Raw genomic sequence first — 26,626 nt, 5'->3', positions numbered from 1 at the left:
CCCGCACAGCCTGGTTTGTCCTCAGGGCCGCTCCGAACAGGTGCGATTATTGGGAGCTCCGATCTGGGGGAGGGGTGGTTGGGTGGGTCTCATAATGAGCCAGCATTCACTGCTAGACTCGCATCATTACGGAGATGTCTCCCTCAGATCAGCACCGACCGTGACCCAGAAGCCCCATGAGAACGAGAAGCACAAACAGTCAAAATCAAATTTATTACAAAAACAGCTGCAGTTCTGCGTCACTCGGCCCGAAACACTTCATAAGTTAGACGTCGATGCAAAGCGGGAACTGCTCAATGTAGAAAACACAAAATCCCGGGAGAAGTCGAGCTGGTGCCAGTCACTGCTGCAAGACAACGGAAGGAAGGTCAATGCAAAGAAGAGGAAGGATAAGAGGGAGCGAAAGGAAGCGAGAGGTCGGAAGGATGAGAGAGAGGAAGCGAGAGGTCGGAAGGATGAGAGAGAGGAAGCGAGAGGTCGGAAGGATGAGAGAGAGAAGAGGAAGCGAGAGGCCGGAAGGATGAGAGAGGAAGCGAGAGGTCGGAAGGATGAGAGAGAGAAGAGGAAGCGAGAGGCCGGAAGGATGAGAGAGAGGAAGCGAGAGGCCGGAAGGATGAGAGAGGAAGCGAGAGGCCGGAAGGATGAGAGAGAGAGAGGAAGCGAGAGGCCGGAAGGATGAGAGAGGAAGCGAGAGGTCGGAAGGATAAGAGAGAGAGGAAGCGAGAGGTCGGAAGGATGAGAGAGAGGAAGCGAGAGGTCGGAAGGATGAGAGTGAGGTCGGAAGGATGAGAGAGGGGGAAGCGAGAGGTCGGAAGGATGAGAGAGAGGAAGCGAGAGATCGGAAGGATGAGAGAGAGGGAAGCGAGAGGTCAGAAGGATGAGAGAGAGGAAGCGAGAGGTCGGAAGGATGAGAGAGAGGAAGCGAGAGGTCGGAAGGATGAGAGAGAGGAAGCGAGAGGTCGGAAGGATGAGAGAGGGGGAAGCGAGAGGTCGGAAGGATGAGAGAGAGGAAGCGAGAGGTCGGAAGGATGAGAGAGAGGGAAGCGAGAGGTCGGAAGGATGAGAGATCGGAAGGATGAGAGAGAGGGAAGCGAGAGGTCGGAAGGATGAGAGAGAGGGAAGCGAGAGGTCGGAAGGATGAGAGAGAGGGAAGCGAGAGGTCGGAAGGATGAGAGAGAGGGAAGCGAGAGGTCGGAAGGATGAGAGAGAGGGAAGCGAGAGGTCGGAAGGATGAGAGAGAGGGAAGCGAGAGGTCGGAAGGATGAGAGAGAGGGAAGCGAGAGGTCGGAAGGATGAGAGAGAGGGAAGCGAGAGGTCGGAAGGAGGAGAGATCGGAAGGATGAGAGAGAGGAAGCGAGAGGTCGGAAGGATGAGAGAGAGGGAAGCGAGAGGTCGGAAGGAGGAGAGATCGGAAGCGAGAGGTCTGAAGGGAGAGAGATCGGAAGGAGGAGAGAGAGGAAGCGAGAGGTCGGAAGGAGGAGAGAGACCGGAAGAGAGGGAGCTAGAGGCCGGAAGGAAGGGGGAGCAGAATGGAAGCTAGGAGTGTGAGAGAGGAAGGGGCCGGGTGTACTTACTTTCGCCTTGTTCTGGACGGGAAGGTACAGCTTGAACTCTGCGGGCAGCTCATCTTCAGAATACAGACGATCTGAGAAATATACTCGTCGAATTCTGCAGTTTGCGTGAATCTAAAACAAGAAGCAGAAATGTCCTGGATGTCACAGCTCATCACAGGGTGGAGGGGGGATGTGTAGGGTGTGAGTGGCACGGGAGCAGGTGCAGGGAGGACAATTCAACCTGTACTCGGAGGGTCTCGATGTAATTTGTGCCGTAGGCCCGGCGGGTGAAGTCTGAGAGGTTAAACTGTATCTGGTTCCAGCCATCGTCCAGTCTCATGGGCATCGTGCAGATGAACGGCTTCACCCGCGTTGTGCTCTGGTAGTTACTGGCACGAAACCTCCGCCGCACGTTCTTATCATCCAGCACCTGCATAAAACAAGACATGTTGTAACGCCCTGCAGCGGGAAGACATGACGCCCTATATCACCCAACACCCTGCAGTGGGAGGAGATGACCCCACATATCACCCAACACCCTGCAGTGGGAGGAGATGACCCCACATATCACCCAACACCCTGCAGTGGGAGGAGACGACCCCACATATCACCCAACACCCTGCAGTGGGAGGAGACGACCCCACATATCACCCAACACCCTGCAGTGGGAGGAGATGACCCCACATATCACCCAACACCCTGCAGTGGGAGGAGACGACCCCACATATCACCCAACACCCTGCAGTGGGAGGAGACGACCCCACATATCACCCAACACCCTGCAGTGGGAGGAGATGACCCCACATATCACCCAACACCCTGCAGTGGGAGGAGACGACCCCACATATCACCCAACACCCTGCAGTGGGAGGAGACGACCCCACATATCACCCAACACCCTGCAGTGGGAGGAGACGACCCCACATATCACCCAACACCCTGCAGTGGGAGGAGATGACACCGCATATCGCCCTCCGTCGCCCTGCAGAAGCACAGGCAGGACGCCGGCCGCTCACCTGCACTTCGAAGGTGAAATATTTCTTCAGGTTTTTGATGATCATGACCAGGAAGGGCAGCTTGATGCCCAGGGTTTTCTTGGGGTCTGCTGGGCACGTTATGTATGTGGTACTAGAAAAGGAAGATGGGAGGTCATCATATACAACATCTGGGGCGCTACCCCTGCGTCAGAACACGCAGACCCCCAAACTAAGCATTACAAACTAAGCAGAGACATTACATCAGAGTACCAAGAGATGGGGAAACAAGTCTATCAGAAACCGGTGAAAAGCCTCCAGACCCCACCGCCCCTCCCGTGACATCAGCAGCAGCCCCCACCGCCCCTCCAGTGACAGCAGCAGCAGCCCCCACCGCCCCTCCAGTGACAGCAGCAGCAGCCCCCACCGCCCCTCCAGTGACAGCAGCAGCAGCCCCCACCGCCCCTCCAGTGACATCAGCAGCAGCCCCCACCGCCCCGCCAGTGACAGCAGCAGCAGCCCCCACCGCCCCGCCAGTGACAGCAGCAGCAGCCCCCACCGCCCCGCCAGTGACATCAGCCCTCACCCCAGACCCCACCAGTGCCATCAGCAGCAGCCCCCACCGCCCCTCCAGTGACATCAGCCCTCACCCCAGCCCCCACCGCCCCTCCAGCGACATCAGCAGCAGCCCCCACCACCCCTCCAGCGACATCAGCAGCAGCCCCCACCGCCCCTCCAGCGACATCAGCAGCAGCCCCCACCGCCCCGCCAGCGACATCAGCAGCAGCCCCCACCGCCCCGCCAGTGACATCAGACCCCACCGCCCCTCCAGTGACATCAGCAGCAGCCCCCACCGCCCCGCCAGTGACAGCAGCAGCAGCCCCCACCGCCCCTCCAGTGACAGCAGCAGCAGCCCCCACCGCCCCTCCAGTGACAGCAGCAGCAGCCCCCACCGCCCCGCCAGTGACAGCAGCAGCAGCCCCCACCGCCCCGCCAGTGACATCAGCAGCCCCCACCGCCCCGCCAGTGACATCAGCCCTCACCCCAGCCCCCACCGCCCCTCCAGTGACAGCAGCAGCCCCCACCGCCCCTCCAGTGACATCAGCCCTCACCCCAGACCCCACCACCCCTCCAGTGACTCCCTGGCTGCAGACATTCACCTGACATTGGTTCCCTCCACCTCCAGCACCAGGGACTGGATGTCGTTGTCAGTTATCCTCTTGATGTGACCGTTCCGTACCTGCCGAGGAGACACAGGAGGCGGAGTCAGTGGAGGAGGGTCTTATGTGGACACGCCCTCTGCTCACAGACTACAATTGACACGGAGTAATGACAGCAAATCTATAAGGGCCATATACATTATACACAGATGTTACCTCAGGGTCATTGCACATCTTTAGATTACATATACATTATGTACTGGGTATCTGCACATCTATAGGAGCCATATACATTATACATAGGGTCACACTGCACATCTATAAATGCCATATATATTATACATAGGGTCACAAGGCACATCTATAGGGCCATATACATTATACACTGGGGCACATTGCAAATCTATAGGGGCCATATACATTACACACAGGATCACACTGCACATCTATAGGTACCATATACATCATACAGGTGGGGTAACACTGCACATATACAGAGGCCATGCTGCACATCTATAGGAACCTTATACATAAACACTCGGGATCACACTGCACATCTATAGGGGCCATCTATACAGTTGATACCAGAAGTTTCCCTCCGCTCTCTATACAGACACATCTGCAGGTTTTTCCCTCTGCTCTCTATACAGACACATCTGCAGGTTTTTCCCTCCCTCTATACAGACACATCTGCAGGTTTTTCCCTCCGCTCTCTATACAGACACATCTGCAGGTTTTTCCCTCCGCTCTCTATACAGACACATCTGCAGGTTTTCCCTCTGCTCTTTATACAGACACATCTGCAGGTTTTTCCCTCCGCTCTCTATACAGACACATCTGCAGGCTTTCCTTCCGCTCTCTATACAGACACATCTGCAGGTTTTTCCCTCCGCTCTCTATACAGACACATCTGCAGGTTTTTCTCTTCATGAAATCAGAATAAACCTTTACAGTTTTCGGTTAATTAGAAACCAAAATTATTTCTATTTGCCAAATTCCACAATAATGAGAGAGAGAGAGGTTTTAAGGCATTTTTATCATTTTCTGCAAAGTCAGAAGTTTTCATACACTGAGAATACTGTGCCTTTAAACACTATGGGACCGCCCATATGATGATGTCATGTCTTTGGAAGCTTCTGATAGGTTTATTGGCAACATCTGAGTTAATTACAGACGCACCTGTGGATGTATTGTAATGCACACCTGAAACACACGGCTTCTTTGTGCAGCATCATGGGAAAGTGAAAAGAAATCAGCCGAGATCTCAGGAAGAGAATTGTGGACTTGCACAAGTCTGGTTCATCCATGGCTGCAATATCCAGATTCCTGAAGGTGCCTCATTCATCTGTACAAACAATTATACACAATTACACACAAGCTGGGAATGTGCAGCCATCATACCGCTCAGGAAGGAGACGGGTTCTGTGCACCAGAGATGACCGTGCTTTGGTCAGACGAGTGCAGATCAACCCAAGAACAAAAGCAGAAGACCTTGTGAAGATGCTGGCGGAAGCTGGTAACATTGTGTCATTATCCACAGTGACACGAGAACTTTATCATCATGGGATGAAAGGCCGCTCTGCCATTACCCCAAAAGAAACGGAAAAAGCCAGATTAATGTTTGCAAATGCACCCAGGAACAAAGACCTTCATTTTTGGAGACCTGTCCTGCATACGTCCTGGCTTCAGAGAGGTCTAGAGCACATGACTAGAAGTACCGGGACTTCTGATCATGAGCACTGCCCGGCGTCTGATGCAGTGACAGCAGATACAGGTGACGCTGGGCAATGGGCATTGAATAGCATGTTAGTACGCCCCTTTGGGTGTGCTAACATGCTAAGAGGGCAGACAAGTAGGGGGATTTAACGCCCTTGGGACTAGTCCCTGCGCTCATTAGCATATCATAAAGGATCTATAGAAATACTTTTTTACTTTATCTACGCTAGTGGACAATTAGGCAGGGATTAACAATACGCACCCAGAACTGCTCGTGGTCTCGGGTGCATATTGGACCTGACAGGTTCCCTTTAAATATCAATTATTTTGATCACGTCCGTCCACAGTCTTACAGCAACTCCGGGTAGATGGCCAAAACGAGATGCCCCCAGTCCACAGGATCACAAATCGGGACTGGTAGGTCCACTGTCCCCATACGATACCCATACAGTCTCCCAATTTTTGGTTGCCCCCCCCAGCATTTGTATCTCCCGCCGGTGTAGTCTGTAATCTCAGCCTATGCTCCTCCAGACGACTGATTCCATGACCGTAACGCGTGGAAGTAGCACAAGCCACCCGGAAATCACCCCACTCCCTTTCCCGAGGCCGAGACACTCACTTGGACGGCTCCACTGGGTCCTGGGTCTACAATCCCCATCCACATAATGGGACTAGTGGCTGGAAGAACAGTGACTGAATTGAGGCCCCGGAGACATTAGTGAGAGTAATGGAATGATTGCCTTGTAGTTTAATTACCAATCTCCTGCCTGGCCTTCTGTGTACCTTACAGGGAATCTGTCACCAGGTTTTTGCTCCTCCATCGGAGAGCAGCACAATGTAGAAATAGACCCCGATTCCAGTGATGTGTCACTTATTGAGCCGTTTGCTGTCATTTTGATAAAAATGTTTTCTCTGCTGTAGATCTGGCAGGTATAGAGCTCATCGTTCCGGCCCCAGTGCAGCACAATGTTCAGCAGTTGGGGATACGGATGACGTGGGCTACAATGTTTCCACCATTCAATGGCAAAGTGTCCCCTGTGTCCACAGTTATGGCAGTTTAGCCCCTCTCGCCCTGACGTGGGCCACACGTGGGGGCTTGGGAAATCTCCCCATGTAAGTGAAGTCTGAAATCCTCAGGGTTCCTCCTCTCGCTGATCCATGGGTCTCACTGGCCTCACTGTAAGCCCATGTTCCCCATTCACTGGGACTGTCCTTCCAGCTAGCCCTGGTCGATTGGCAGACCAATCATCTGCCATTCTTATGGCCTCATCCAGACTGAGTGGTTTTCTATCCTCCACTCATTCTTTTAGGTCACCTGGGACCTTGGACATAAATTATTCCTGCACGAATATATCCTGGAGATGTTCTGCTTCCCGAGCCTCCAGTCCTATCCACTGTGTGCATGCTGTACGTATGCGTATGTGCATCGGGTTTGACAGTCTCCCGACTCTTCCTCTGATACCTCTCTAGTAATGCGCGGTGAATGGTAGAGTAACATCTCTGATCCCTGGAAGACAAGTTATTGAAAGCTTCTCTTGCTTTTTCGGTCAGGCCAATGCTCGAAAATCTCAAACAGCCGTCAATTGTCACCTCATGTAGCCGGCAGAGGTCCTCAAATAACCAGAGATGGTCATCAGTATCTGAGGTGTCTTCAGTGAACTGTGGTATGTCCTGATACCTTAAAGGACCGGGTCCCTCTCTCCTGATATCCACTGTCCTCTGCGCTGGGGAGGGGGATACTGCTACATGCACGTCCAGATATCTGATCACCACTGCCGCTCCATCTCTGTTACCCGCTCTCCAGAATCTGCCTCAACTCAGGCGGTCGATCCTCTACCCTCTGGATGACATCCCAGGGCTGTGGTCCCTCCACGGAGCTGGCCTCTTCCACGTCTGAACCGACCTTCTCCTGTGGGTATCTTTGGTCCCACTTGGCCACGCGTTGTATTAGTGTTGCCCGATTTTCCTCTGGCAACCACAATAGCTCTCTCCCAGAGCAAAGGGCTCTCGGCTCCTCCTTCTTGAGCCTCTTGTAGATGGAGTCTGCCATCTCTTCTGCCAAGTCTCCGCTCTGGAACTTTCCCCGGTGTTACAGCAACTCTGGGTAGATGACTACAACGAGATGTCTCCACTCCACAAGATCACAAATCGGGACCAGTAGGTCCATTGCCCCCATACCAGGCGATACCCGTTGTCTCCCAACTTTTGGTTGGTCCACAGCTTCTGTATCTCCCGCCGGTATGGTCTGCAGCTACAGCCTATCCTCCAGACGACAGATACCATGACCATAGCAAGTGTATCCAGCTCCAGCCAGCAACAACCCCCATCCTCTCGTCAGTGTCTTAAGTTCGAGCTCATTTCTCAGAAATCACCCCCCTCCCCAGAAGCTAACTGTGCATTGGTGGAGGTATTGTCCTGAGGCCGAGACCCTCTGTGGTGACAGCTCCACTAGGTGTACAATCCCCATCCTCATAATGGGATTAGTGGCTGGGAGAGCAATGACCCTGAGACACCGAGAGTAATGGAATGACTGCCGATGGCGATAAGGTGGCGAGTGGGAGTGTACACACTAACTTACCATGTTGCTCAGGCACCTCCCCTAGTGGGAGGGTGCCTTACGTACCTAGTGCCCCTCAGGCATAGGCTGAGAGGCAAGTCCGGGAATAGGTGCGCTGGTCCTTTAAAGAGAGCGAGAATGCGTGCCCTAAGCGCACTCCCGTGTGAGTTGTGCACAGGCTCTGGGAGCAGAAGGCAGGAGAGACACACGTGGAGGACCACGCGGAAGCGAGGCAGGGCGGTGTAGTCCGGCCTTGGCAGTGAGTAAGTCGGCGTCTCTGCTGGGTAGAGGCAGGGTACAGCAGGGACACCGGTGCTACATTGCTTTACTCTAATTACCAATCTTGTGCCTGGCCTTCTGTGTACCATATATTGACAAGCAAGAAAATATCTAATACAACACAATGAGATGGACGTCATCAGCGCTCCGAGCTGGAAAAGGCAGAATCGCAGAAAGCCGTGGACTCCGCTCTAGGTCCATTCACCCCATAGTCTTCAGTCCTCAGCCAGCTCCTCACAGGGGCCATATACATTACACACGGGATCACACTGCACATCTACACTGCCATGCAAAAGTTTGGGAACCCCCGGTCACAATCACTGTTATTGTGAACAGTTAAGGAAAGGGTCACACTGCACATCTATAAGGCCCATATCCTTTAGCCATCTGGGGTCACAGAGCACATATATAGGGGACTGGTCACGTATATGTTACACATAGGGGTACGCATCACATCTGAAGGTGCCATGTACATTACATAATGGGGGCAAGAACGTCTATAAGGGCCATATACCTCACACACACGACGCTCAGTGATTCTATAGGGGCCTTATACATTACACAAAGGGGCACACAGCAGATCTATAGGGCACATTACACACAGAACATGTATAGGGGCCTCACATGTGACAATCGGGGGCACAAAGAGCACATACATACAGTACACATGAAGAGTACACACACACAGTACAGCTACAGAATACAGACAATATACAGTACACATATGTACACACACAGCAAACAATGTACGTAAACACAGTACACACACACAGTAGACACACACAGTAGACACACACACAGTACATACACACACACACACACACACAGTACATACACTACACGCACACATTACACACAGAACATGTATAGGGGCCTCACATGTGACAATCGGGGGCACAAAGAGCACGCACACGACTGTCGGGGGAACGCGAGCACAAAGAGCACATACATACAGTACACATGAAGAGTACACACACACAGTACAGTTACACAATACAGACAATATACAGTACACATATGTACGCACACACAGTACATGGCGCACAGCACGCGCACAGACAGTACAGGCACACAGTACACGCGCAGGACACACACGCGCACACAGTACACACACACGCATACAGTACACGCGCACACACACAGTACACAGTACACACGCACACAATACAGACAATATACAGTACACCTATGTACGCACACACAGTACACGGCGCACAGTACACGCACGCGCACAGACAGTACAGGCACACACGCGCACACAGTAAACACATACGCATACAGTACACGCGCACACACAGTACATGCACACACAGTACATACACAGTACACACAGTACACACAGTACACACGCACACAATACAGACAATATACAGTACACATATGTACACACACTGCAAACAATGTACGCACACAGTACAGGCACAGACAGTACAGGCACACAGTACACGGCGTGCACACACACGCATACAGTACACACACGCGCGCGCACACACACACACACAAAGTACATAAACAGTCACACACACACACACAGGACACATACACAGGACACATACACAATATACACACACAGTATACACACAGGACACACACAGTATACACACAGGACACATACACAGTATACACACACAGTATACACACAGGACATATACACAGTATACACACACACACAGTATACACACAGGACACATACACAGTATACACACACACAGTATACACACAGGACACATACACAGTATACACACACACAGTATACACACAGGACACACAGTATACACACAGGACACATACACAGTATACACACACACACACACAGTATACACACAGGACACATACACAGTATACACACACACAGTATACACACAGGACACATACACAGTATACACACAGGACACATACACAGTATACACACAGGACACATACACAGTATACACACACACAGTATACACACAGGACACATACACAGTATACACACACACAGTATACACACAGGACACATACACAGTATACACACACACAGTATACACACAGGACACACACAGGACACATACACAGTATACACACAGGACACACACAGTATACACACACACAGTATACACACAGTATACACACACAGTATACACACAGTACACATACACAGTATACACACACAGTACACATACACAGTATACACACACTGTACATAGTACATATACAGTACACAGTATATACACACACACTGTACACAGTACATATACAGTACACAGTATATACACACACACACTGTACACAGTACATATACAGTACACATACACAGTATACACACACAGTATACACACAGGACACACAGTATACACACAGGACACACAGTATACACACACAGTATACACACAGGACACACAGTATACACACACAGTATACACACAGGACACACAGTATACACACACAGTATACACACAGGACACACACAGTATACACAGTATACACACAGGACACACAGTATACACACACAGTATACACACAGGACACACACAGTATACACACAGGACACACAGGACACACAGTATACACACAGGACACACACAGTATACACACAGGACACACAGTATACACACACAGTATACACACAGGACACACACAGTATACACACAGGACACATACACAGTATACACACAGGACACATACACAGTATACACACTGTACACACACTGTACACAGTACATATACAGTACATATACAGTACATATACAGTACACACACACAGTACATATACAGTACACACACAGGACACACACACTGTACACAGTACACATACACAGTATACAGTACACATATACAGTACACACACACTGTACACAGTACATATACAGTACATATACAGTACACACAGTACACATACACAGTATACAGTACACATACACAGTATACAGTACACACACACACAGTACATATACAGTACACACTGTACACAGTCAGGGGCGCCCTCACCTTCTTGTCCCAGATCTGCAGGGGCTTGCTGCCGATGCTGTACAGGATGGACAGGAAGCCGGACTGGAAGGTGTTCTTGAACATGGTGCCGCCGTCTCTGCCGTCTCCTCCGCAGCACCGCGTTGCTATAACACGTCACTAGGCCGCGGTTGCTGGGGTGACGCCTCCTCCGTCCTTTCCCGTCGCCATGACAGTAGGCCCCGCCCACCCCCGCGCTTGTGTTGATTAGTACACAGTTCTGTCTCTTGGAGACCCGCCTGAATCAGCTGACCGGAAAAGGAGGGGCCAGGAGGCTGAGCGCCCGCCATGTTTGGTGAGGGCAGCTGCTGTGCACGTGATAAAGCAGTCAAAGAGAGGATAGAGCGCCTACCACCCTCACTCAGCGGTGGTATCAGTCATCACTAATCACTGCTGTCCACCTACTCTCCCTGCTATGTAGCAACAGTGCTGCCTACACGTGCGTTGGACGGGATCCGTTGCATTGCGTTGTGTGACGCATGTAACGGATGCGTTGCATATAGTGGCACAACGGATGCTACAGATCGTACAAAATAACGCAATCCGTTGTAGTTTTTTTTCCTTGACTTTACACATCTGAGCATGCGCAGTTGTGTAAAGACGGATGCGTTAACGGAATCCGTCAAACGACGCATTCTAACGGAATCCGCCACCATAGGTGTCCATTATAAAAACAACGGACGCAAAACGGATTCCTGCAGGTTGCATTTTTTTGACACTCCGCCAAGCGCAGAAAAACGTTACATGCTGCGTTCCATCCGCCCGACGCAGCGTCAAAATAACGACGCTGCGTCATCCAGCGGATGCAACGCAGACACTTGCTTTACAGTGCGTCGTCCATACAAGTCTATGGAGAATAGCACAGTGCGTTAACGGACTGCGCTATTCTCCATAGTGACAGAATGCGCTGAACGCAAGTGTGAAACTAGCCTTACGGAAGGAAAATAACGCAAGTGTGAAAGTACCCTAACACAGGGGATGGCCACTAACAATCAGACCAGAGTAATCGTCACCGGAGAGATCAGACCAGAGTAATCATCACTGAGGATCAGACCGGAGTAATCATCACCGAGGATCAGACCAGAGAGTAATCATCACTGAGGATCAGACCAGAGTAATTATCACTGAGGATCAGACCAGAGTAATCATCACCGAGGATCAGACCAGAGTAATCATCACCAGGGGATCAGACCAGAGAGTAATCATCACTGAGGATCAGACCGGAGTAATCATCACCGGGGATCAGACCAGAGTAATCATCACCGGGGATCAGACCGGAGTAATCATCACCGGGGATCAGACCGGAGTAATCATCACCGGGGATCAGACCAGAGTAATCATCACTGAGGATCAGACCGGAGTAATCATCACCGGGGATCAGACCAGAGTAATCATCACTAAGGATCAGACCAGGAGTAATCATTACTGAGGATCAGACCGGAGTAATCATCACCGGGGATCAGACCAGAGTAATCATCACTGAGGATCAGACCGGAGTAATCATCACTGAGGATCAGACCGGAGTAATCATCACCGGGGATCAGACCAGAGTAATCATCACTGAGGATCAGACCAGAGTAATCATCACCGAGGATCAGACCAGAGTAATCATCACCGGGGGATCAGACCAGAGAGTAATCATCACTGAGGATCAGACCAGAGTAATCATCACCGGGGATCAGACCAGAGTAATCATCACTGAGGATCAGACCAGAGTAATCGTCACTGAGGATCAGACCGGAGTAATCATCACTGAGGATCAGACCGGAGAGTAATCATCACTGAGGATCAGACCAGAGTAATCATCACTGAGGATCAGACCAGGAGTAATCATCACTGAGGATCAGACCAGAGTAATCATCACTGAGGATCAGACCGGAGAGTAATCATCACCGGGGATCAGACAAGAGTAATCATCACTGAGGATCAGACCAGGAGTAATCATCACTGAGGATCAGACCAGAGTAATCATCACTGAGGATCAGACCGGAGTAATCATCACTGAGGATCAGACCGGAGTAATCATCACCGAGGATCAGACCAGAGTAATCATCACCGGGGGATCAGACCAGAGAGTAATCATCACTGAGGATCAGACCAGAGTAATCATCACTGAGGATCAGACCAGAGTAATCGTCACTGAGGATCAGACCGGAGTAATCATCACTGAGGATCAGACTGGAGTAATCATCACCGGGGATCAGACCAGAGAGTAATCATCACTGAGGATCAGACCAGAGTAATCATCACCGGGGATCAGACCAGAGTAATCATCACCGGGGATCAAACCAGAGTAATCATCACTGAGGATCAGACCAGAGTAATCGTCACTGAGGATCAGACCGGAGTAATCATCACTGAGGATCAGACTGGAGTAATCATCACCGGGGATCAGACCAGAGAGTAATCATCACTGAGGATCAGACCAGAGTAATCATCACCGGGGATCAGACCAGAGTAATCATCACCGGGGATCAGACCAGAGAGTAATCATCACTGAGGATCAGACCAGAGTAATCATCACCGGGGATCAGACCAGAGTAATCATCACTGAGGATCAGACCAGAGTAATCGTCACTGAGGATCAGACCAGAGTAATCATCACCGGGGATCAGACCAGAGTAATCATCACTAGAGATTAGACCAGAGTAATCATCACCGGGGGATCAGACCAGAGTAATCATCACTGAGGATCAGACCAGGAGTAATCATCACTGAGGATCAGACCGGAGTAATCATCACTGGGGATCAGACCAGAGTAATCATCACTGAGGATCAGACCGGAGTAATCATCACTGAGGATCAGACCGGAGTAATCATCACCGGGGATCAGACCAGAGTAATCATCACTGAGGATCAGACCAGAGTAATCATCACCGAGGATCAGACCAGAGTAATCATCACCGGGGGATCAGACCAGAGAGTAATCATCACTGAGGATCAGACCAGAGTAATCATCACCGGGGATCAAACCAGAGTAATCATCACTGAGGATCAGACCAGAGTAATCGTCACTGAGGATCAAACCGGAGTAATCATCACTGAGGATCAGACCGGAGTAATCATCACCGGGGATCAGACCAGAGAGTAATCATCACTGAGGATCAGACCAGAGTAATCATCACCGGGGATCAGACCAGAGTAATCATCACCGGGGATCAGACCAGAGAGTAATCATCACTGAGGATCAGACCAGAGTAATCATCACCGGGGATCAGACCAGAGTAATCATCACTGAGGATCAGACCAGAGTAATCGTCACTGAGGATCAGACCGGAGTAATCATCACTGAGGATCAGACCGGAGTAATCATCACCGGGGATCAGACCAGAGAGTAATCATCACTGAGGATCAGACAAGAGTAATCATCACCGGGGATCAGACCAGAGTAATCATCACCGGGGATCAGACCAGAGAGTAATCATCACTGAGGATCAGACCAGAGTAATCATCACCGGGGATCAGACCAGAGTAATCATCACTGAGGATCAGACCAGAGAGTAATCATCACCGGGGATCAGACCAGAGAGTAATCATCACTGAGGATCAGACCGGAGTAATCATCACCGGGGATCAGACCAGAGAGTAATCATCACTGAGGATCAGACCAGAGTAATCATCACCGGGGATCAGACCAGAGTAATCGTCACTGAGGATTAGACCAGAGTAATCATCACCGGGGATCAGACCAGAGTAATCATCACTAGAGATTAGACCAGAGTAATCATCACCGGGGGATCAGACCAGAGTAATCATCACTGAGGATCAGACCAGAGTAATCGTCACTAGAGATTAGACCGGAGTAATCATCACCGGGGATCAGACCAGAGTAATCATCACCGGGGGATCAGACCAGAGAGTAATCGTCACTAAGGATCAGACCAGAGTAATTGTCACTGAGGATCAGACCAGAGTAATCATCACTGAGGATCAGACCAGACTAATCATCACTGAGGATCAGACCAGAGTAATCATCACCGGGGATCAGACCAGAGTAATCATCACCGGGGATCAGACCAGAGAGTAATCATCACTGAGGATCAGACCAGAGTAATCATCACTGAGGATCAGACCAGAGTAATCATCACTGAGGATCAGACCAGAGTAATCATCACTGAGGATCAGACCAGAGTAATCATCACCGGGGATCAGACCAGAGTAATCATCACCGGGGATCAGACCAGAGAGTAATCATCACTGAGGATCAGACCAGAGTAATCATCACCGGGGATCAGACCAGAGTAATCATCACTGAGGATCAGACCAGAGTAATCGTCACTGAGGATCAGACCGGAGTAATCATCACTGAGGATCAGACCAGAGTAATCATCACCGGGGATCAGTACAAAATAATCATCACCGGGGGATCAGACCAGAGAGTAATCGTCACTAAGGATCAGACCAGAGTAATTGTCACTGAGGATCAGACCAGAGTAATCATCACTGAGGATCAGACCAGACTAATCATCACTGAGGATTAGACCAGAGTAATCATCACCGGGGATCAGACCAGAGTAATCATCACCGGGGATCAGACCAGAGAGTAATCATCACTGAGGATCAGACCAGAGTAATCATCACTGAGGATCAGACCAGAGTAATCATCACTGAGGATCAGACCAGAGTAATCATCACTGAGGATCAGACCAGAGTAATCATCACCGGGGATCAGACCAGAGTAATCATCACCGGGGATCAGACCAGAGAGTAATCATCACTGAGGATCAGACCAGAGTAATCATCACCGGGGATCAGACCAGAGTAATCATCACTGAGGATCAGACCAGAGTAATCGTCACTGAGGATCAGACCGGAGTAATCATCACTGAGGATCAGACCGGAGTAATCATCACCGGGGATCAGACCAGAGAGTAATCATCACTGAGGATCAGACCAGAGTAATCATCACCGGGGATCAGACCAGAGTAATCATCACCGGGGATCAGACCAGAGAGTAATCATCACTGAGGATCAGACCAGAGTAATCATCACCGGGGATCAGACCAGAGTAATCATCACTGAGGATCAGACCAGAGAGTAATCATCACCGGGGATCAGACCAGAGAGTAATCATCACCGGGGATCAGACCAGAGAGTAATCATCACTGAGGATCAGACCAGAGTAATCATCACCGGGGATCAGACCAGAGAGTAATCATCACTGAGGATCAGACCAGAGTAATCATCACCGGGGATCAGACCAGAGTAATCGTCACTGAGGATTAGACCAGAGTAATCATCACCGGGGATCAGACCAGAGTAATCATCACTAGAGATTAGACCAGAGTAATCATCACCGGGGGATCAGACCAGAGTAATCATCACTGAGGATCAGACCAGAGTAATCGTCACTAGAGATTAGACCGGAGTAATCATCACCGGGGATCAGACCAGAGTAATCGTCACCGAGGATCAGACCAGAGAGTAATCATCACTGAGGATCAGGCCGGAGTAATCATCACTGAGGATCAGACCAGAGTAATCAACACTGAGGATCAGACCGGAGTAATCATCACCGGGGATCAGACCAGAGTAATCATCACTAAGGATCAGACCAGGAGTAATCATTACTGAGGATCAGACCGGAGTAATCATCACCGGGGATCAGACCAGAGTGATCATCACTGAGGATCAGACCGGAGTAATCATCACTGAGGATCAGACCGGAGTAATCATCACCGGGGATCAGACCAGAGTAATCATCACTGAGGATCAGACCAGAGTAATCATCACCGAGGATCAGACCAGAGTAATCATCACCGGGGGATCAGACCAGAGAGTAATCATCACTGAGGATCAGACCAGAGTAATCATCACCGGGGATCAGACCAGAGTAATCATCACTGAGGATCAGACCAGAGTAATCGTCACTGAGGATCAGACCGGAGTAATCATCACTGAGGATCAGACCGGAGTAATCATCACCGGGGATCAGACCAGAGTAATCATCACTGAGGATCAGACCGGAGAGTAATCATCACTGAGGATCAGACCAGAGTAATCATCACTGAGGATCAGACCAGGAGTAATCATCACTGAGGATCAGACCAGAGTAATCATCACTGAGGATCAGACCGGAGAGTAATCATCACCGGGGATCAGACAAGAGTAATCATCACTGAGGATCAGACCAGGAGTAATCATCACTGAGGATCAGACCAGAGTAATCATCACCGGGGATCAGACCAGAGTAATCATCACTGAGGATCAGACCGGAGTAATCATCACTGAGGATCAGACCGGAGTAATCATCACCGGGGATCAGACCAGAGTAATCATCACTGAGGATCAGACCAGAGTAATCATCACCGAGGATCAGACCAGAGTAATCATCACCGGGGGATCAGACCAGAGAGTAATCATCACTGAGGATCAGACCAGAGTAATCATCACCGGGGATCAAACCAGAGTAATCATCACTGAGGATCAGACCAGAGTAATCGTCACTGAGGATCAGACCGGAGTAATCATCACTGAGGATCAGACCGGAGTAATCATCACCGGGGATCAGACCAGAGAGTAATCATCACTGAGGATCAGACCAGAGTAATCATCACCGGGGATCAGACCAGAGTAATCATCACCGGGGATCAGACCAGAGAGTAATCATCACTGAGGATCAGACCAGAGTAATCATCACCGGGTATCAGACCAGAGTAATCATCACTGAGGATCAGACCAGAGTAATCGTCACTGAGGATCAGACCAGAGTAATCATCACCGGGGATCAGACCAGAGTAATCATCACTAGAGATTAGACCAGAGTAATCATCACCGGGGGATCAGACCAGAGTAATCATCACTGAGGATCAGACCAGGAGTAATCATCACTGAGGATCAGACCGGAGTAATCATCACTGGGGATCAGACCAGAGTAATCATCACTGAGGATCAGACCGGAGTAATCATCACTGAGGATCAGACCGGAGTAATCATCACCGGGGATCAGACCAGAGTAATCATCACTGAGGATCAGACCAGAGTAATCATCACCGAGGATCAGACCAGAGTAATCATCACCGGGGGATCAGACCAGAGAGTAATCATCACTGAGGATCAGACCAGAGTAATCATCACCGGGGATCAAACCAGAGTAATCATCACTGAGGATCAGACCAGAGTAATCGTCACTGAGGATCAAACCGGAGTAATCATCACTGAGGATCAGACCGGAGTAATCATCACCGGGGATCAGACCAGAGAGTAATCATCACTGAGGATCAGACCAGAGTAATCATCACCGGGGATCAGACCAGAGTAATCATCACCGGGGATCAGACCAGAGAGTAATCATCACTGAGGATCAGACCAGAGTAATCATCACCGGGGATCAGACCAGAGTAATCATCACTGAGGATCAGACCAGAGTAATCGTCACTGAGGATCAGACCGGAGTAATCATCACTGAGGATCAGACCGGAGTAATCATCACCGGGGATCAGACCAGAGAGTAATCATCACTGAGGATCAGACCAGAGTAATCATCACCGGGGATCAGACCAGAGTAATCATCACCGGGGATCAGACCAGAGAGTAATCATCACTGAGGATCAGACCAGAGTAATCATCACCGGGGATCAGACCAGAGTAATCATCACTGAGGATCAGACCAGAGAGTAATCATCACCAGGGATCAGACCAGAGAGTAATCATCACCGGGGATCAGACCAGAGAGTAATCATCACTGAGGATCAGACCAGAGTAATCATCACCGGGGATCAGACCAGAGAGTAATCATCACTGAGGATCAGACCAGAGTAATCATCACCGGGGATCAGACCAGAGTAATCGTCACTGAGGATTAGACCAGAGTAATCATCACCGGGGATCAGATCAGAGTAATCATCACTAGAGATTAGACCAGAGTAATCATCACCGGGGGATCAGACCAGAGTAATCATCACTGAGGATCAGACCAGAGTAATCGTCACTAGAGATTAGACCGGAGTAATCATCACCGGGGATCAGACCAGAGTAATCATCACCGGGGGATCAGACCAGAGAGTAATCGTCACTAAGGATCAGACCAGAGTAATTGTCACTGAGGATCAGACCAGAGTAATCATCACTGAGGATCAGACCAGACTAATCATCACTGAGGATCAGACCAGAGTAATCATCACCGGGGATCAGACCAGAGTAATCATCACCGGGGATCAGACCAGAGAGTAATCATCACTGAGGATCAGACCAGAGTAATCATCACTGAGGATCAGACCAGAGTAATCATCACTGAGGATCAGACCAGAGTAATCATCACTGAGGATCAGACCAGAGTAATCATCACCGGGGATCAGACCAGAGTAATCGTCACCGAGGATCAGACCAGAGAGTAATCGTCACTGAGGATCAGGCCGGAGTAATCATCACTGAGGATCAGACCAGAGTAATCATCACTGAGGATCAGACAAGAGTAATCATCACCGGGGGATCAGACCAGAGTAATCGTCACTGAGGATCAGACCAGAGTAATCATCACTGAGGATCAGACCAGAGTAATCGTCACTGAGGATCAAACCGGAGTAATCATCACTGAGGATCAGACCGGAGTAATCATCACCGGGGATCAGACCAGAGAGTAATCATCACTGAGGATCAGACCAGAGTAATCATCACCGGGGATCAGACCAGAGTAATCATCACCGGGGATCAGACCAGAGAGTAATCATCACTGAGGATCAGACCAGAGTAATCATCACCGGGGATCAGACCAGAGTAATCATCACTGAGGATCAGACCAGAGTAATCGTCACTGAGGATCAGACCGGAGTAATCATCACTGAGGATCAGACCGGAGTAATCATCACCGGGGATCAGACCAGAGAGTAATCATCACTGAGGATCAGACAAGAGTAATCATCACCGGGGATCAGACCAGAGTAATCATCACCGGGGATCAGACCAGAGAGTAATCATCACTGAGGATCAGACCAGAGTAATCATCACCGGGGATCAGACCAGAGTAATCATCACTGAGGATCAGACCAGAGAGTAATCATCACCGGGGATCAGACCAGAGAGTAATCATCACTGAGGATCAGACCGGAGTAATCATCACCGGGGATCAGACCAGAGAGTAATCATCACTGAGGATCAGACCAGAGTAATCATCACCGGGGATCAGACCAGAGTAATCGTCACTGAGGATTAGACCAGAGTAATCATCACCGGGGATCAGACCAGAGTAATCATCACTAGAGATTAGACCAGAGTAATCATCACCGGGGGATCAGACCAGAGTAATCATCACTGAGGATCAGACCAGAGTAATCGTCACTAGAGATTAGACCGGAGTAATCATCACCGGGGATCAGACCAGAGTAATCATCACCGGGGGATCAGACCAGAGAGTAATCGTCACTAAGGATCAGACCAGAGTAATTGTCACTGAGGATCAGACCAGAGTAATCATCACTGAGGATCAGACCAGACTAATCATCACTGAGGATCAGACCAGAGTAATCATCACCGGGGATCAGACCAGAGTAATCATCACCGGGGATCAGACCAGAGAGTAATCATCACTGAGGATCAGACCAGAGTAATCATCACTGAGGATCAGACCAGAGTAATCATCACTGAGGATCAGACCAGAGTAATCATCACTGAGGATCAGACCAGAGTAATCATCACCGGGGATCAGACCAGAGTAATCATCACCGGGGATCAGACCAGAGAGTAATCATCACTGAGGATCAGACCAGAGTAATCATCACCGGGGATCAGACCAGAGTAATCATCACTGAGGATCAGACCAGAGTAATCGTCACTGAGGATCAGACCGGAGTAATCATCACTGAGGATCAGACCAGAGTAATCATCACCGGGGATCAGACCAGAGTAATCATCACCGGGGGATCAGACCAGAGAGTAATCGTCACTAAGGATCAGACCAGAGTAATTGTCACTGAGGATCAGACCAGAGTAATCATCACTGAGGATCAGACCAGACTAATCATCACTGAGGATCAGACCAGAGTAATCATCACCGGGGATCAGACCAGAGTAATCATCACCGGGGATCAGACCAGAGAGTAATCATCACTGAGGATCAGACCAGAGTAATCATCACTGAGGATCAGACCAGAGTAATCATCACTGAGGATCAGACCAGAGTAATCATCACTGAGGATCAGACCAGAGTAATCATCACCGGGGATCAGACCAGAGTAATCATCACCGGGGATCAGACCAGAGAGTAATCATCACTGAGGATCAGACCAGAGTAATCATCACCGGGGATCAGACCAGAGTAATCATCACTGAGGATCAGACCAGAGTAATCGTCACTGAGGATCAGACCGGAGTAATCATCACTGAGGATCAGACCGGAGTAATCATCACCGGGGATCAGACCAGAGAGTAATCATCACTGAGGATCAGACCAGAGTAATCATCACCGGGGATCAGACCAGAGTAATCATCACCGGGGATCAGACCAGAGAGTAATCATCACTGAGGATCAGACCAGAGTAATCATCACCGGGGATCAGACCAGAGTAATCATCACTGAGGATCAGACCAGAGAGTAATCATCACCGGGGATCAGACCAGAGAGTAATCATCACCGGGGATCAGACCAGAGAGTAATCATCACTGAGGATCAGACCAGAGTAATCATCACCGGGGATCAGACCAGAGAGTAATCATCACTGAGGATCAGACCAGAGTAATCATCACCGGGGATCAGACCAGAGTAATCGTCACTGAGGATTAGACCAGAGTAATCATCACCGGGGATCAGACCAGAGTAATCATCACTAGAGATTAGACCAGAGTAATCATCACCGGGGGATCAGACCAGAGTAATCATCACTGAGGATCAGACCAGAGTAATCGTCACTAGAGATTAGACCGGAGTAATCATCACCGGGGATCAGACCAGAGTAATCGTCACCGAGGATCAGACCAGAGAGTAATCATCACTGAGGATCAGGCCGGAGTAATCATCACTGAGGATCAGACCAGAGTAATCAACACTGAGGATCAGACCGGAGTAATCATCACCGGGGATCAGACCAGAGTAATCATCACTAAGGATCAGACCAGGAGTAATCATTACTGAGGATCAGACCGGAGTAATCATCACCGGGGATCAGACCAGAGTGATCATCACTGAGGATCAGACCGGAGTAATCATCACTGAGGATCAGACCGGAGTAATCATCACCGGGGATCAGACCAGAGTAATCATCACTGAGGATCAGACCAGAGTAATCATCACCGAGGATCAGACCAGAGTAATCATCACCGGGGGATCAGACCAGAGAGTAATCATCACTGAGGATCAGACCAGAGTAATCATCACCGGGGATCAGACCAGAGTAATCATCACTGAGGATCAGACCAGAGTAATCGTCACTGAGGATCAGACCGGAGTAATCATCACTGAGGATCAGACCGGAGTAATCATCACCGGGGATCAGACCAGAGTAATCATCACTGAGGATCAGACCGGAGAGTAATCATCACTGAGGATCAGACCAGAGTAATCATCACTGAGGATCAGACCAGGAGTAATCATCACTGAGGATCAGACCAGAGTAATCATCACTGAGGATCAGACCGGAGAGTAATCATCACCGGGGATCAGACAAGAGTAATCATCACTGACGATCAGACCAGGAGTAATCATCACTGAGGATCAGACCAGAGTAATCATCACCGGGGATCAGACCAGAGTAATCATCACTGAGGATCAGACCGGAGTAATCATCACTGAGGATCAGACCGGAGTAATCATCACCGGGGATCAGACCAGAGTAATCATCACTGAGGATCAGACCAGAGTAATCATCACCGAGGATCAGACCAGAGTAATCATCACCGGGGGATCAGACCAGAGAGTAATCATCACTGAGGATCAGACCAGAGTAATCATCACCGGGGATCAAACCAGAGTAATCATCACTGAGGATCAGACCAGAGTAATCGTCACTGAGGATCAGACCGGAGTAATCATCACTGAGGATCAGACCGGAGTAATCATCACCGGGGATCAGACCAGAGAGTAATCATCACTGAGGATCAGACCAGAGTAATCATCACCGGGGATCAGACCAGAGTAATCATCACCGGGGATCAGACCAGAGAGTAATCATCACTGAGGATCAGACCAGAGTAATCATCACCGGGTATCAGACCAGAGTAATCATCACTGAGGATCAGACCAGAGTAATCGTCACTGAGGATCAGACCAGAGTAATCATCACCGGGGATCAGACCAGAGTAATCATCACTAGAGATTAGACCAGAGTAATCATCACCGGGGGATCAGACCAGAGTAATCATCACTGAGGATCAGACCAGGAGTAATCATCACTGAGGATCAGACCGGAGTAATCATCACTGGGGATCAGACCAGAGTAATCATCACTGAGGATCAGACCGGAGTAATCATCACTGAGGATCAGACCGGAGTAATCATCACCGGGGATCAGACCAGAGTAATCATCACTGAGGATCAGACCAGAGTAATCATCACCGAGGATCAGACCAGAGTAATCATCACCGGGGGATCAGACCAGAGAGTAATCATCACTGAGGATCAGACCAGAGTAATCATCACCGGGGATCAAACCAGAGTAATCATCACTGAGGATCAGACCAGAGTAATCGTCACTGAGGATCAAACCGGAGTAATCATCACTGAGGATCAGACCGGAGTAATCATCACCGGGGATCAGACCAGAGAGTAATCATCACTGAGGATCAGACCAGAGTAATCATCACCGGGGATCAGACCAGAGTAATCATCACCGGGGATCAGACCAGAGAGTAATCATCACTGAGGATCAGACCAGAGTAATCATCACCGGGGATCAGACCAGAGTAATCATCACTGAGGATCAGACCAGAGTAATCGTCACTGAGGATCAGACCGGAGTAATCATCACTGAGGATCAGACCGGAGTAATCATCACCGGGGATCAGACCAGAGAGTAATCATCACTGAGGATCAGACCAGAGTAATCATCACCGGGGATCAGACCAGAGTAATCATCACCGGGGATCAGACCAGAGAGTAATCATCACTGAGGATCAGACCAGAGTAATCATCACCGGGGATCAGACCAGAGTAATCATCACTGAGGATCAGACCAGAGAGTAATCATCACCAGGGATCAGACCAGAGAGTAATCATCACCGGGGATCAGACCAGAGAGTAATCATCACTGAGGATCAGACCAGAGTAATCATCACCGGGGATCAGACCAGAGAGTAATCATCACTGAGGATCAGACCAGAGTAATCATCACCGGGGATCAGACCAGAGTAATCGTCACTGAGGATTAGACCAGAGTAATCATCACCGGGGATCAGATCAGAGTAATCATCACTAGAGATTAGACCAGAGTAATCATCACCGGGGGATCAGACCAGAGTAATCATCACTGAGGATCAGACCAGAGTAATCGTCACTAGAGATTAGACCGGAGTAATCATCACCGGGGATCAGACCAGAGTAATCATCACCGGGGGATCAGACCAGAGAGTAATCGTCACTAAGGATCAGACCAGAGTAATTGTCACTGAGGATCAGACCAGAGTAATCATCACTGAGGATCAGACCAGACTAATCATCACTGAGGATCAGACCAGAGTAATCATCACCGGGGATCAGACCAGAGTAATCATCACCGGGGATCAGACCAGAGAGTAATCATCACTGAGGATCAGACCAGAGTAATCATCACTGAGGATCAGACCAGAGTAATCATCACTGAGGATCAGACCAGAGTAATCATCACTGAGGATCAGACCAGAGTAATCATCACCGGGGATCAGACCAGAGTAATCGTCACCGAGGATCAGACCAGAGAGTAATCGTCACTGAGGATCAGGCCGGAGTAATCATCACTGAGGATCAGACCAGAGTAATCATCACTGAGGATCAGACAAGAGTAATCATCACCGGGGGATCAGACCAGAGTAATCGTCACTGAGGATCAGACCAGAGTAATCATCACTGAGGATCAGACCAGAGTAATCATCACTGAGGATCAGACCAGAGTAATCATCACTGAGGATCAGACCAGAGTAATCATCACTGAAGATCAGACCAGAGTAATCATCACTGAGGATCAGACCAGAGTAATCGTCACTGAGGATCAGACCAGAGTAATCGTCACTGAGGATCAGACCAGAGTAATCGTCACTGAAAATCCTCATAGAACCCCAACATGTTGGTCAGACACGACTTATCTGTCATGAATCCATGCCGTCTGTCAGTTATTATATTATTTTCTGCAATATATCGTTACATGTCATCTATTAAAATGCCCTCAAAAACTTTACACACCACTTATGTTGCCTGAATCCACCCTCTTACCTTTCTTAAATATCGGTACCACATCCTCTAATCCTGAGGCACCAACCCTGTTACAAGCGAGTCTAAAAAGATGAGATACAGCGGTCTGTCAATTACTGAGCTCAGCTCCCTCAATATTCGTGGATGAATGCCATCTGGCCCGGGGATTTGTCAGTACATTGCTAAGACGCAGGCGTACTTCTTCTTGTGTTAAATTAATTATATCGGGTGGTGAACTTTGATTTTTGACTTGTTGAATGATTCCTGGAACAGTCAGTTCCTTGGTGAACTCAAATGAAAAGTACCTGTGCAATATCTCAACATTTTATTTGTCCACTATAAATATCCTGTTATAATCTTTTATGGGGCCGATACCATCCTTTTTTTTCCTTTTGGCCTTGATGTATTTATAAAAAAATTTGGGATTTATTTTAATGTCTTTGGCGATTTTTGTTTCAGTAGCTAGTTTTGCTTGTTTGATTTCTTTTTTGCATTTCCTATTGATCTCGTTATACTTCTGAAATGCGATTTCTGTATTCTCAGCCTTCAAGATTTTAAACCCTCTTTGTTTTTGTTTTATTATACTTTGTACAGTCTTATTTATCCATAGTGGTTTCTTTTTATTCCTGGACATTTTATTACCAGAGGGTATACGTTTTTTACATTACTCTAGTAGTATATCCTTAAACTTTCCCCATTTATGTTTGATATCCCCAGTTACCATGACTTTGTCCCAATGTAAACGATTAAGCTCTTCCCCTAATATTTAGAGTTGTAGCAGCGTTGAAGAACAGCACGGAGTTGTGGAAGTATGTAAGGACAACATGGAGTTGTGAGAGCGTGGAGGGACAGTGTGGAGTTGTAGGAGAGTGACGGGACAGTATGGCATTGTAGAAGCGTGGAGGGACAGTATGCAGTTATAGGAGAGTGGAGGGACAGTGTGGAGTTGTAGGAGTGTGGAAGGACAGCACGAAGTTGAGGGAACATGTAAGGACAGCATGGAGTTGTGGGAGCATGGTGGTACAGTATGGAGTTGTAGAAGCGTGGAAGGACAGTATGGCATTGTAGAAAGGTGGAGGGACAGTATGGAG

The 26,626-nt window shown here is 49.2% G+C and overlaps 1 protein-coding gene across 1 annotated transcript; it reads right to left on the bottom strand.

The window, feature by feature from the left end:
* Positions 1-194: 194 nt before the first annotated feature.
* CFAP20 (cilia and flagella associated protein 20) lies at positions 195-11,424 on the bottom strand. Its single transcript, XM_075316015.1, has 6 exons — positions 11,207-11,424; positions 3,688-3,767; positions 2,570-2,681; positions 1,795-1,983; positions 1,575-1,685; positions 195-346 (listed from the first exon to the last, which is right to left on the bottom strand). Exons 1-6 carry the CDS (start codon positions 11,288-11,290, stop codon positions 341-343), a joined length of 582 nt encoding a protein of 193 aa, XP_075172130.1. The 5' UTR covers positions 11,291-11,424; the 3' UTR covers positions 195-340.
* Positions 11,425-26,626: the final 15,202 nt, after the last annotated feature.

Source organism: Anomaloglossus baeobatrachus, chromosome 6 (genome assembly GCF_048569485.1).
Source record: "Anomaloglossus baeobatrachus isolate aAnoBae1 chromosome 6, aAnoBae1.hap1, whole genome shotgun sequence".
NCBI lineage: Eukaryota > Metazoa > Chordata > Amphibia > Anura > Aromobatidae > Anomaloglossus > Anomaloglossus baeobatrachus.
Note: the sequence above shows the minus strand (reverse complement) of the source record. Positions and strands in the feature narration are given on the sequence as shown.